At 45.5% G+C, this 13,912-nt stretch overlaps 1 protein-coding gene across 2 annotated transcripts in view; it reads right to left on the bottom strand.

The window, feature by feature from the left end:
* Window positions 1-504: 504 nt before the first annotated feature.
* The window catches only part of asap2b (ArfGAP with SH3 domain, ankyrin repeat and PH domain 2b), a 29,078-nt gene continuing 15,670 nt past the window's right edge, over window positions 505-13,912 (bottom strand). For both annotated transcript variants that reach the window (XM_064339810.1, XM_064339811.1), the window contains exons 5-28: window positions 12,885-12,934; window positions 11,340-11,469; window positions 11,067-11,152; window positions 10,724-10,799; window positions 10,445-10,531; window positions 9,870-9,973; window positions 9,335-9,404; window positions 8,691-8,778; window positions 8,135-8,183; window positions 7,702-7,868; window positions 7,180-7,313; window positions 6,616-6,710; window positions 5,868-6,057; window positions 5,453-5,538; window positions 5,193-5,308; window positions 4,156-4,223; window positions 3,895-4,002; window positions 3,376-3,613; window positions 2,798-2,937; window positions 2,462-2,697; window positions 2,179-2,237; window positions 1,829-1,908; window positions 1,579-1,698; window positions 505-996 (exon numbers count right to left, since the gene is read on the bottom strand). In XM_064339810.1, the coding sequence (XP_064195880.1) occupies window positions 922-996; window positions 1,579-1,698; window positions 1,829-1,908; window positions 2,179-2,237; window positions 2,462-2,697; window positions 2,798-2,937; window positions 3,376-3,613; window positions 3,895-4,002; window positions 4,156-4,223; window positions 5,193-5,308; window positions 5,453-5,538; window positions 5,868-6,057; window positions 6,616-6,710; window positions 7,180-7,313; window positions 7,702-7,868; window positions 8,135-8,183; window positions 8,691-8,778; window positions 9,335-9,404; window positions 9,870-9,973; window positions 10,445-10,531; window positions 10,724-10,799; window positions 11,067-11,152; window positions 11,340-11,469; window positions 12,885-12,934 (2,652 nt within the window). In that variant the 3' untranslated portion in view covers window positions 505-921. The remainder of the gene's footprint in view (window positions 997-1,578; window positions 1,699-1,828; window positions 1,909-2,178; window positions 2,238-2,461; window positions 2,698-2,797; window positions 2,938-3,375; window positions 3,614-3,894; window positions 4,003-4,155; window positions 4,224-5,192; window positions 5,309-5,452; window positions 5,539-5,867; window positions 6,058-6,615; window positions 6,711-7,179; window positions 7,314-7,701; window positions 7,869-8,134; window positions 8,184-8,690; window positions 8,779-9,334; window positions 9,405-9,869; window positions 9,974-10,444; window positions 10,532-10,723; window positions 10,800-11,066; window positions 11,153-11,339; window positions 11,470-12,884; window positions 12,935-13,912) is intronic.

Genomic DNA, 13,912 nt, shown 5'->3' with positions numbered 1-13,912 from the left:
TCCCAGAATGGCACAAAACATTAGCCTAGCGGTTCTTTGACCTCTTGGTCTTGCGGTCAGTTTATCTGACCTGTTGCTAACCTTTGCTCTCCAGTGCTGTCCTCTGGTCTCAGTGGTGAGTACGAAGCTGCACCCAGCTCATAAAATTCTGCAGGGTAATGGCTAGAATCGGGAACAGTGATGCTGCACAGAATCCCATATGCAGGGTAAATTATTCACCACTGTGTTCACTTACCACTTGCCCCTTACTTATACTACACTTTCAGGATGGTATGTTTGTGGAGTTTTCCCTTTTTGTCAGATCTGCATAATGAACCCTTCTACAGACTAGGAATGCTGCTGCCCAAATGCCACAGTCTATCAGATATGGGAGAGTGTCCCCAACAGCACACAAATTCTTAGGTTATCAGGACCATAGTAAAATCTTACTCGATTCCAGTGGGGTGTCCAATGGTGACTTTCTGTATTTTAAAGATGTCCTATAAGCAAACCACGTCGAGAACGTCAGTAGTAAAATTCTGTATTTGCGTACAAAAAATCCCAAAAGTACACACATTCTTTCTGTTCCCATGTCGTTCCCTGCACGGTGGTTACTGATCAATCCTCCAGTTCACATCTGCTTGAACGGAGTGATGTTCGTTAAACTTTGACGAAACATTCAGTTCCTTTTTCTTTTCAGTTTTAAGACCAACAAAAACGAAAACATATGTAAAAGTGCATATCTTGCAGAAAGACATTGTCCATGATGTTTTAAAAATATATACAGTTCACGAGTAAAAATGTTCCTGCGAGCTCTGACTCCAGCGGTCGAATGTCCTGTTGCTGATGGAGGAGTAACTGTGGGTATGGAAGATCATCCAGGGGTGGTGGAGCTGGTACAAGCAGGCCTCCCTCAGCACACGGGCGGAGAACTCTCCTCCGTCAGTCTGTGATGAAGTGCACAAACGTCACGGGGAAAACGCCCCTCCTCACCGGATCGCCCTCCACGTGGCCGTACTGCAATACAACACGGCGCAGGGCATCAGGGTAGGGCAGCACAGCTGGCATCAGAGAGAAGAGCTTCACAGAGCAGTGCTTCAGTGAATGAGGTTCAGAGGACAGGGTATCAGAGAGAAGACCTTCACAGAGCAGTGCTTCAGTGAATGAGGTTCAGAGGACAGGGTATCAGAGAGAAGAGCTTCACAGAGCAGGGTATCAGAGAGAAGAACTTTACAGGACAGGGTATCAGAGAGAAGAGCTTCACAGAGCAATGCTTCAGTGAATGAGCTTCAGAGGACATGGTATCAGAGCTTCACAAGACGGCATCAGTGAGAAGAGCTTCATGCAGCAGGGCTGCAAGGAGAAGTATCTCACTGTCATTGATATTCATATGCACATCCATGTGTGTGACCCTCAGGCAAAGGACTTCCTCCAAAAATGTCTGTATATTATATTGATTTATATCACACATAGTTACTGTGGACACTCACTGGAAGTGATGTCAGTCACTGTAGGCAAATACACAAATCAGCACTGACAGTGTGATTATTAAACTGACACAGGCACAGGGAGATTAGTTACTGACACTCATGTACTCACCCACCACTCAAGGTCCTCTTCCCCATCCACCACAATCACCTCTCCCTCTTTGAATGTGAGCTCATCAGGGTTATCAGCATCACAGTTATAGATGGCTTTCACCCTCTGAACCTTCTGTTTCTGAAACACAAAAAACAAACCAAGCAAATATTTCATTCTATGCCAGATGAAAGTTTACCACAGTAGACCTGCGCAAAGGAGGGAGGAGCTGAAAGTCTTGTGAACTCCAGGAACAAGGGCGGGGTCTCACCTGCTGGGTGGTCCGAGGCATCGTTGCAGGGGGTTGAGTCCTGCCCGACGAGCTCTTAGAGGATCCAGGGGCTTCCTTTCCTGCCCACAAAAACAGGATATGACATCACAGTGAAAAAAAAATCTTTATCTGTTCTGCTGAAAAAATGAGTGCCAATTTCTCACTACATTAAAAACGTGTGCTTGATTTAAGTTGAAAGAAAGTGCAAGTAGGACCACACAAGAAGAGGAGGAGAGATATGCTAGAATGAGTTTCTCTGACTAATGTAATCTCAGGTGCTTTCACATTGCACACTTCCACAGACAGGATTTATCCGAACCACACCGGTGGATATGACAGTTTGTATTCACCTGGTCTGTCGGCTGGTCTGGACATGAAAGGAGCTCCCATATTGACGGATTTCTCTCTTCTGAAACCAACACAAAGGCCCATTACACTTAGCAGGAACCCTCTGTGTCTTTTAATGTTTTACAGTCAGGCGAAACCGTAGTCGTGATGCAGTGTGTGGTGCAGTGTAGGGTTCAGTGTGTGCTACACCGCATGATATAGTGGTTGGTGCAGAGTGTGGGGGCAGTGTATGGTGCAGTGTGTGGTGCAGTGTGTGGATACAGTGGGTGGGCGGGAGGGGCTCACCTGCTGGGAGATTTGGGAATATTTGGTGGTCTGCTGGGGGGTGGGCCTGGCAGTGGGGGTGGAGGCGGGCCAGCCAGGGGGGGTGGAGGTGGGCCAGGCAGCGGGGGCGGGGGTGGGATGAACTTGACCGTGGGCACAGGGGGCAGAGTAGTCATGGGGGGCATTGGGGGTGCTGGTGGCACCGGCCTGCTCATTGATTTTGGTAATGGAGGTGGTGGTGGAACTGGTGGGAGAACCGTACAGGAAAGGCAGACACATAATGTTACTAAAACAACACTGAAGATGCAGAAACAAATGCATTATGGGAGTGCAGAGATGGAGGCACTGGAACCTACCATATGTAGCCGTGGGGGATTCCTGGGGGTAGAGATTTTGCGGGTCTGAGGAGGATCTCTGTCGGCCCACTACCTCCACGGTGTCGGCCTTCCACGACGCCGAGCCAGATTGAATTCCATGGCTCGGTACTGGGGGCGGTCCTAAAGGAACAAAGAAAAACCTCCAGAGATTAAGATCCTCAACGATCTACAACCTCAAACACACATGTACATGCATAAGTCAATGTGTACATGCCATTCATTCATAAACTCCCAGGCATGCGAAGGAGCTATTGAAGGGGTCATACTTGATGGCCATTCTTGCATGCCTAAATTGATGAGACTTTAAACTACCAGTTTCTTCTGTGAACTACCAGTTTTATTACATTTTACAAGTGTCTGTGCCTTTTAAAGAGTCTGACACCCCAACTGTGGACTAAGCCAGACTAATAAACCCCATGAGTTCCAGCACAGACCACTTCAAGTTTACTGTCTGAAATGGTCCCCACACATTAGCATTGTGAATTTCCATTTAAAAGCAGATTCTTGTTAAAGACATGCTGAACCCTGCAGAGCATTGACAGCTGCTCCCTGGCTCACCTTTGCTCACGGTCCGGGGCGGCAGCTGGGGGACTGGGATGCCGGGCAGTCCGGGGGGCGAGAGGTTCAGGAAGGTTCCGTAGGTCTCGTTGCTGATCATGCTGGGGATGAAGCTCCTCTGTCGGTCTCTGGCTAAGTTTGCCGCGTCCCGCGCCAGGGAGGTCATGTTCGGCTGCAGGGGGTGCGTGCCCGGCACGAAGCAGCTGACCGGACGCTCTTCGCGACGGTTGGGGATAGGCTAAACACAGACATCATCATCTTCATTATCATCATTGTCATCATCATCATGATGTTGCAATGAATTTGACTGGAAGGTCATTTACTGAAATTATTTTGATAATCAACCAACCCTACGGACCTGATATACACTCATTACTATTTTTTATCATCTTTCTTGCAAAATAAGGCGAGTCATGCAAATACATTTTTGCAGTCAAAAACCAGAGTAGATGATTTATTGTCTATGTTCCTAACTGGAATTAGGAGAATTCTCAACAGGCAGGCAATGAGGCAGCCCACCTTGTCCTCCATGTCATCGTCACTCTCATCCAGGTCCTCGTGATGCAGTCGCCACTCGTACTCCACGTGCACGCGGGCATTGAACTTCCCCCCCAGAGCTTGGGTCAGCTGTCAATCACAACAGCGGCAAAACAAAGACCAATGTTGAATAAATCAACTTTTATGTGGGTCATCGAGTCTTTCCAGAACATTCTTAAATGTGTTCCTTAAATTATCCTAGCTTCTGAGCTCGCTGTATGAGTGGGAAGCAGACGCACTCACCAGCTCCTCACACTGTGTGTGTCTCAGTCGCTTGGCGAGGTCCAGCGCGGTCTCCCCGGCCTCATTAACTGCACACGCAAATCAAATAGCGTTACCCTGGTGGATAGGCGAACATGCAGGGGTGACACTGAGCTGTCACTCAGCTGAGGCCCCAACCTGCTTAAGCACAGCTGCTGGTCCTGCTCTGCTAGATGGATAAATATTATGACAGTGAGCTCTTTGAGACAAAGACTTTCTTTTTTAAAATCGTGGTTTGGCTGTGCGCAATTTTAGATTTGTCATTGAATGAGGCAGATGTCAATAAAGTGCACATTCTCAGCTTTGCGATTACTGAACTCACCGGTGCTCTCTTTCTTCTTAGTGATCTTCCGAACAGCTGATTTTGTTAAGCATAAGGTTTGGCCTATGTGTTTTCCTTATTTCTCAACCTCATAATGGCTTCCTTGACTTTCATGTGCGCAACTTTGGTTTTCATGTTGACAACCGGCAATTTGAAGACAACACGTTGACTTCAAAGGCAATGAAAAGCCTAGAAAACACTACATCCTGTAAACTCGTATAATTGCACTAAGGAAGCAACTGCACATACCTGACTAATCAGAAACACCTGTGAAGCCATTTGTCCCAAACATTATGGTGCCCTAAAAAAGGGGGACTATGTATAAAAACTGCTGTCATTTCTAAATGAAACCAAAATGTATAAAAATACCCTTTAAGTAAAGCAGGGAATCTGAACTTTAACCACTGGTGTATTGTTTAATTGCAAATGTAAAAATTAATCTAAAAGAGTACAGAGACAAATCAATAAAAATGTCTTTGTCCCAAACATTTTGGAGCCCACTGTATACTCTCCCCTTTGATTTTAAGTGGTTTCATACATGGTTGTGTTATGTTCTCCATTCCCCCTGCAGCTTGGACAAGCCCAATCTGTTCTTATTGTGTTTGAAGATGTTACAGAACACAAGAAAAGATGCTGCTGAATGCTCCTCCTCTCTCTCTCCCCCCCCTCCCCTCTCTCTCACCATGCAGACACTTACCAATGTCTATGGATGCTTTGCCTCGCAGCAGCAGTTTCAGGCACTCGCTGTTGTCCGTCAGGCAGCAGTAGTGCAAGGCGGTGCTGCCTTTGGCTGTCTGCTTATTCAGGTTCCCACTGGGAGACACAGGTGAGACAGAGGTGAGATTGAGACAGGCAGAACAGTAGAGAGAAACACACTGGCATCCAGTCAAATGCCTTGATCACACAAGCTTTGCCCTACCCCCCACCCCTCATTGGTCTGTTCTGCAGCCTACTCGCCTGTTCTGGGTCAGGAAGTCCACGATGTGGAGCGAGGTCCGGTCCACTAGCCGCACAGCCAGATGAAGTGCTGTCTCCCCTGGCTCCTGAACATGAGAGGAGAAGAGACACAGATGAGATCTGTGGAACACTGAGGAAGCAGAGGTGAAGCTCATGTGAAGCTCTGTTCAGCTTTAAAGATGCAGGAATGCTTATTTATAAACGTATGGTTAAAAGTCAATCAGGGTAAATCTGCAACACAAGGCTTGCTTCATGTGAACTGCTGACATGTTATGAATGATGACATATGATATGCAATACATTACTGGTCATCATAATCAATAAATGAGATCCAGGTCATTGGGCTTTAAGTATCTCTTCATAAGAAGCTTCAAAGAAGGAGGGAAGCCCTTCTCCGCCCCTCGTCCATACTCACGTGCTCATTGGCCATCGGAATGGGCTCCATCAGGTCCACCCCTTCGGTGTACACCTGGATCAGGGCGAAGATGTCCCGGCTCTTCACCGCGTCGCGCAGGGCGCGCAGTTTGGACGAGTTGTCGGCACACTTCCTCTGGGCGAAGCGCTTCTCCGTGTACTTGGCCATGATGTAGTCCTTCCGCACCTGCCTGTAGCGGACAGGAGGAGGAGGAGGAGGAGTCAGACAGAAAACCATACCATGCAGCAATGCTAATAGGTGCTCTCTTTCTTAAAATAAACAGCATTTAGGAACAATGTCAGTTTGAAAATCAGTGCTGACAAGGAAAAACACAGTAAAAATGTATTCAAAGGGGCAATAAAGATTCTGTAACACAAGTGAGGGTTAATGTACACCAACACAGAACAGTGCAGTGACAGAGAAGCCAATGTATAGCCATGCCTCTATATGCACAACCAAAGCATGCAGCATGCTTCCATGTCTACTGAGGGAGGACACAGCCACCCTCATTGTGTACTACATGAAGATAAACGCATTGCATGCATTGTGTGCAGGTATAGCCAAAGCTATCTGTCACTCTGCCACTGTGTGGAGGTTTTCTCTGTTTGGCCTAAACCTAGCGAGCACCTGTAGGCTAATTGTAATAATTAGCCATTTGTTCGGCATTCAGGATTTTAGAATGTGTTGAGCGTTGATATATTCATGCACAAAGGAGCATGCGGGGGCGGAGTCTGTCATCCTGACTCACATGTCACTGGTAGGTTCAGGTTTGGCCACTCCTTCTTCCAACAGACGCGCCTCCATGATCTCGTTAAAGCCTGCATTCCCCACGTTCTTGGCCAGCTGCACACGTGTGGATAAAGAAGCATGACTAACCAAGGAAACCCTCTCTGATTATGATACTTTGAACAGCCCAGCTACCAGAATCAGGGAGGGCCTGTGTATTTTTAACCAGCACTAAGTTTCATTTCTCTTCCCATATCATTCATTTCTTTTCCCAAATGTATTTACTGTGGCAGTATTAAGTGCTGACTACTAAACCAAAACACATACCACCTTCCCCACCCCCCGTAATAGCAATTAAGTATAAAAAATATCCAATCAAATGTGGTTTTAGATATCAATCACATGGAGATAAGAATGTAAACAACATGAGGGAAAGCCTGCATTATATGTTGTGTTTTCTAATGGAAACCAAAACAGTTGCTGATTGGACATGTGACCGGGCATTCCAGACTGGGGAGGAAGTGGGGTAAAAGCAGAGTACGTTTCCTCAGCACTGCGTGAGGTTAATTCACATCCCAATATTTACCAAGAGTTCAGACGTTCCGAGATCATCCAGCGTCAGAGATTGTATCCGAGAGTAGTGAACGCCCATTTCCCGATGAATCCCAGAACATTCGATGCATATCAGGATTCCCAGGTTAGTGGAGAGCCAGGTAGGATCTGGTTGCGGATCAGAGACACTTAATGAAATGATTTACAGTGCTTTCTCCAATTAAGAGCAATATGAATCATGTATATGCAAACATATGCAAGAGCCGGACAACCACAACGTACATACTGTATATCTGAACCAGTATTTGTTTCGATCAGAATTTGCCAGCATTGGTCCTGGAGAGTCAAAGGGTCAGCTGGTTTTGCTTTTTGCCATAAAAAATAACCTAAATTAACTACTTTAATTGATCAATTAAGGGCTGCAGAACCTGCGGTTCTCCAGGACCAGCACTGGCTGCTGCTTTTGAATCGATCCGAAAGGGTTGAGAATTAAACTCAGCAGAAACCCACAATGCTTTGCTCTTTGCACTTCCCAGCAACCTCCTCTGTTACTCACTCGGCGCTCCGCAGTCGCCGCACACGTCGTTCCCTGACATCCTCTTCACCTCCCCCAGGATGGCCTTGGTCAGCTCCTGCACGATGTTGTTCTCCCCCTCATTCTGATCGCCCTTGAAGGCGTCGCTCAGGGCTTCCTCCTTGCTGTTCTGCAGCACAGATATCCATCTGAAAGGGCAGGGCAGCCACAGGGTTAACATGGGGTCAGGGCAGGGTTGCCGGGACAACGGCATCTGCAGAAGGCCCGGTAATGAATGCGGAGGTGTGTGTGGGAACAGACAAAGAGTGATCACTAGAGGGCAGTCTCACACACACGTTGCAACAACAGGCGCATGCCATTCATGGGTGCGCGAACACGCGCTCGCACACGCAAACACAACACGCCAGTGAGCACACGCACTCTACATCCGTATAAAAGACCAGACGGATCTCACATCTGACATTCCCGCTCGTCCTCCGTCTGGAAGTGATACGTTCGGTCATCTGCAGGAGAGGGAAAGGTGATCAGAAGTAGGCAGAGAGGTGTGAATCGCACATCAGGCACACAGGAGGCGGGGCAGTGGAAGTGGGAGGCGGAGACAAAGAAATGAGGCAGGACTTACTGAACATCACCTGCAGCCCCAGTAAAACTTTCAATCATTACATAATAAACTGCAGCCATTTTGGAGCAGTTAAAAAGTCTCAACTGTGCTGACTTCTCAGCTCTACAACAGATAGCACTGACACCATTATTTGCTACTAAATCCTGAGGAATTTTTTTCTGCTTCTGAAAAGTTGACAATGCTAACAAACACATGATGGCTATCATTTCTTTAATTACCTAGAAATACATGTGAGCCTACAGGATATTGTCAGTGTTTACCATGTAATATCATTATATTATTTTATCTCAATGCTTCTGTAGAAAACCTGAGGTGCATGAAGGGTGTAAAATGTAGTTTTGGCATTTAGGGGGGGGGACAGAGCGTGGTGAATGTTGAGTCCACCTACGTGATATAAGATCGAAGCTTTTCTTCTCATCTGGGTTGCATTTCACTTGGCAGGTTAAAAGGTTCAGCTTAGCGGGTGGTCTGTTCACCTAGCCAAAAAAAAGCCCCAAGAAAACTCAGGAAACGGAAGCAAACAAGGCACTCTCGTTTTCCATGTCATTTTCGATTCGGGGGGATGGGGGTGGTATATCAGCATCTCCGATATTTCCATCCCAGCAGTTTATGAAAAAAGCTCCACTCTTTCTGTTTAGGTGCATTGACGGGGAAACAGTAACAGGTGTGGCAGAAATAAGAACAATAATTGAGGAAAATTAGTTTAAGTTAAACCACAAATGTAATTTTCAATTATAGTTTACTGTTTAGTCATTTGAAAAATGCTTTTTGTAAAAGTGACATCTGTAATAATGGCAGAGCATACAGGATTAAATGGCCCACTAATGACACTACCTAGAGTCATTGATTGACTCAAACCAAACAAAATTGACAGTCAAACCATGCCTAACCCACCCCTGTCCTCCTCAGCTTTTGATTGGTTCTTTGTGGAAAGCTGATTCGTTGCTTAAGATTCACTGATTCATTGAGATTCTCCAGATAAGATTCACGCAACATTGAGTCCCAAGCAAAGTAGATGGCGATGCGTCTCACCGTTCCATGGCAGATGCTCAGGTACCCGTTCCTCACAGAACACTTTCTCTTCTGCCACACTTTCCTGAGCCTGGAGGAGGAAGGCAGTCAGGGAGTCAACAGTCACATTCTCACAATTAACTGTGCCTGTGCTCACAGCAATGCTCACAATATAATGCAATCTCACAATATGAATATCATGCACACATAATAATTCCAAACATTCTTATTACAATACTGAATGGATACTTATTCATGCATTTATTATAACATTAAGCACAATGCTGGTTCATCTCTAATGAAAATATGATTATATGATTGATATATTTTCCCCCGCACATTGAACATTTATCTTTTGTGTGGACTCTCCTTTGGTTTTGTGCATGCACATATGGAATATATCACCTTACAGGCCATTACCACAGTTATCGTAGCCTCGGTGCATCAGAAATGTATCCTCAGTTCTACAAATTTGCACGAAGCTGAGGTTTTACGGCCATGGTGCATTATGGGTAAGCAGTCATAGCGAGACACTGGGGAGGCTCTGCTCGCTTACCCGTCACTCTTCTTGAACAGGAAGCCGTTGCGCTCTGTGCCATGTTCCTTGTTTCCCTGGAGTTGGTGCAAACTGTAAGAGGCGTTCTGCCGTGCCTGGGAGTCCTTACACAGCAGTAAAAAAACACACATTAGTAATGAAATCAGAAGACAACTTTGTTTATATATTTACAGTGATTGAGATACAAAAAAAACATACAGTACGTAAGCTGCTTCGATGTCCTCCCTCCATCACAAAGCCCACATCAAACAACTTGTGATAGTGATACCAAAAGCAAGCAGACAAAAGCAATAGAGACACATACAGTCATTCAGACTCACATAGGCTCAGACACACACATGCACGCCACAGACAGACAGACAGACAGACAGACAGACACACACATATACAAACACTTACACACAGACAGACAAATGCATGCAGACATACACACACACACACAAACACACACAGACAGACAAGCATACACACATACACAGACACACTCACTCACTCACTCACTCACTCACACACACACACACACACAGGCCCAGGGCATTACCTTTCCCTGTTTCTTCAGGTGAAGCAGGACTCACCTCTTTTGGCTCCGCCTGCAGGGAGGCCTTCAGAAGGTCCCGTAGCTGGGCGAGCTGCTTCCGCTCTCCATCCTGAGTCTGTTTGATCTGATAATACGGGTGGAGGTGGGAGACAAGCACCTAATTCAGCATCAGGGAGTGACTGTATTGCGCAAGTGCTTTGTTGTTCGCCATAGACCACCGGGCATTTAAAGTAATGGATTTCTGAACTGGCAGCAAAACACACCTGTGAGAACCAATGGGAAGTGTTTAACAATGACAGAAAAAAACCAGTCTTACCGCTACCAAGTCTGTGGCCAGTTTCTCAATTGAGGGTTTGAGGTTTTCCACTGCCTTCAGCCCATCTTGGAAGAAGCTTAGGACAGACAGGAAAGAAGAACATGTGGTGTTTCACAAAGATAAGGAAAGCAGAACATGTGGGCTTCACAGAGGTGAGGTAAGCAGAACATGGGGTGTTTCACAAAGATGAGGTAAGCAGAACATGTGGTGTTTCACAAAGATGAGGTAAGCAGAACATGTGGTGTTTCACAGAAGGGAAGAAATGCATGGATCTTCTGACACAGGACATTCCGGTAATTATGCAAACACACTAAGTAAGAAATGTGAGAAATGTATGACATACTTGCACTGCGCATGAAAATATTTGATGAGGTTCTGGAGCAAGTCGACGCCCTTCTTGACTTTAATTTCGTTCACTTTGAGGAGATACTGCAAAAAGAAATGTTAAGAACAAACATACGGTCCATTTCAAAAAAGGGAACAAAAAAGGAACAACTGACCAATCATTCATATTCTGGGAAAAAAAGGAAAATTTGTGACTCCAACAAAGCCCGGACTGCGCCCCCTAAAGGCAGGAGGTCAAAGTTCACACATCAATGACCACAAACTCACGCACCTCGCACATCTGCAGCTGGAAGAGACGCCTCTCTTTCTCCATCTCCTCGGCGATCTCGCCACCGCTGATCTCGGTGCGGATCATCCCGTGCTGCTTCGCGTGCTCCTTTTTCTCCTTCTCGATCTTCGTGCTGCAGGGACGAGGTCGCCGTTAGCAACGTCACGCCAACAAATGCAACAGCTGGCTACTTTACATTACATTATAGGCATTTAGCAGACGCTCTTATCCAGAGCGACTTACACAACTTTTTACATAGCACTTTACATTGTATCCATTTATACAGCTGGATATATACTGAAGCAACGCAGGTTAAGTACCTTGCTCAAGGGTACAACGGCAGTGTCCTTACCCGGGATTCGAACCTGCGACCTTTCGGTTACGAGCGCAGTTCCTTACCCACTGTGCCACACTCCGTCCCTCCGTACTTCAATGCACTCACAAATATGCAAGTAAGGGATGCAAATGTGAACAATCTTCACAAGGAAGAACTCAGCTTGCTCCCTTAATATACATCTTCATTTTATTTATATATTTTCAATGAATCTACAACTCAACATCCAACTTCGAAACATAGCGATAGGTGAATGCAATCCAGTAGTTTATTGTACAAGGATAAATATGTTTACCAATGGTAATGACAGAATATATGTGGCAGATTAATAGCTTGTCTTCATATACACATCTAAAACAGAATTTCATTGAAGGATTCAATAGAATTGCTCAACTTTCATCAGGGGTAGAAGTATTAGATTTTTTTTAGGTCAACACAAACTCCAAGAAACCATGTTTAAGTTCGACAGGATTCAATATTGAGACGTTGTCCATTAAGTGTGGCTAGCAACTTTTCTAATGTTTTAGTAAATGTTATATTGATGTTGTAGTAAGGAATGGGATTGTAGATACAGCAATATATACTTGTGCCTTCATCTTACAAATGTAATTTAGCACGATCACCATCACCTCTTAATCATGATGCAGAATCTTCACAGTTTTAGTGCTCTCTCAGCCAATTTGCTATTAACAGAAGTTAACATGGCTCATTTTGTTCTGCATAGAGATGAGCACAAAGTGTGCTTTCAAGACTGTGAACCAAAGCTTCAGCATCAGTGTAATATGTGACAGTGAGCACTTCCCCACTTCCCTTGTATTTATCAGTACCTCATGATATATTTTAAAAAATTGCTTTTAGATGTTGATGCATTTACATTTTTATTTCTGTATTGTATTTCCTCCACAGTAAGCTGTTACATTAAAAGATTGAATTTGAGGCCTTTTGACCCATAAAATTTAGAAAAATGCTTCTTTAGAAAGTTTCTCTCAAAATCTTACATTTTGGAATCAAAGGCAGATGGGCATGTATACACACACTCACTACAAGATTGCGCACATACTGAACACACCCGCACTCAAAAACACGCATGTGCACACACACCACACACACACACACATACACACACACACAACCACTCAGAAAACTTGTGGTTCACATTTCCAATGGCACAGTGTAGAAATGAAAGAATGACAGAAATAGAAATTGGATCTTACACTTTTGTTTCATAGTCTTTCCAGGCCTTATCAAAAGGCTTTTTCAGATCCTGTAGGGACAGAACAGATTGTGAAGATTACTGCAAAGAACATGGACACTGGAATGAAGACTGCAAACTTAGTAAAAGAGAGTGAGTAAGAGAGATAGAAAGAAAACAGCTGTTAAAATGTAGCAGGAACACATCTAGGTATGGCATGGTGCAGCATTGCTATTTGTCTGCAAAAAGAGACAGTTATTTGCCCAAGAAAGCACCATGAAAATAACAAAATGTGTTTGTCTGTGCCCTGGTATCATGCTGTGAGGCCATAGTACTGCTCAGAGAACGTAGGGAATGGAGAGACAAGTCACCTCTTGTAAACCGCAGCTGATTTGATGCACACCCTGTCTCTCTGCCACCTGATTGGTTTACGGGAAAGTGAGGTCATTCAATATTCTGAGAGAATCAGTCTGGAACCCACTCGGGCTTTGACACAATGGGATTATCCTTTCATTTGTTTAAATGGCTGCTTGTGTTTTCAGGGGCAGAGGGTTTTCTCCATGGTGACGTGATGTCACAGCGGGGGCTGATGCCGCTGCCGCTGCCTCTGCCTCTGTTTCACTTGATCGTTAAGCTTTACGAACAGGCCTGGACTCATTCCTCCTCTCTACGGGTGCTCTGCCTCCGGGCTCAAACAACAGGAACAGGGAGGGAGAGAGAGGGAGGGAGGGAGGGATAGAGCAAGGGGGAAAGAATAGAATGGGTGGGGTGAGGAGGACTATGGGAGAGAGAAGTGCAGGAAGGTAGGACAGGAGCAGGGAGAGAGAGATGAGGAGGAAGAAAGAGAGTATGGGCGATAGACTGAAAGGGATGGGAGGGACAAAAAGAGAAGGGAAGGGGGTACTGATGTGTATACTATCCCAGTTACGAGATTGAGCATTTCGATATTGCAGTGTACCCCGCCGCATAAGTTGAACCCCACAGACCATCCGCCTGAACTCATCTCTGCTAACCCACACCCTATTTCATACTTATGTGGGACTGTAAGAG

The sequence above is a fragment of the Anguilla rostrata genome, chromosome 6 (genome assembly GCF_018555375.3).
Source record: "Anguilla rostrata isolate EN2019 chromosome 6, ASM1855537v3, whole genome shotgun sequence".
In the NCBI taxonomy this organism is placed as follows: domain Eukaryota; kingdom Metazoa; phylum Chordata; class Actinopteri; order Anguilliformes; family Anguillidae; genus Anguilla; species Anguilla rostrata.
Note: the sequence above shows the minus strand (reverse complement) of the source record. Positions and strands in the feature narration are given on the sequence as shown.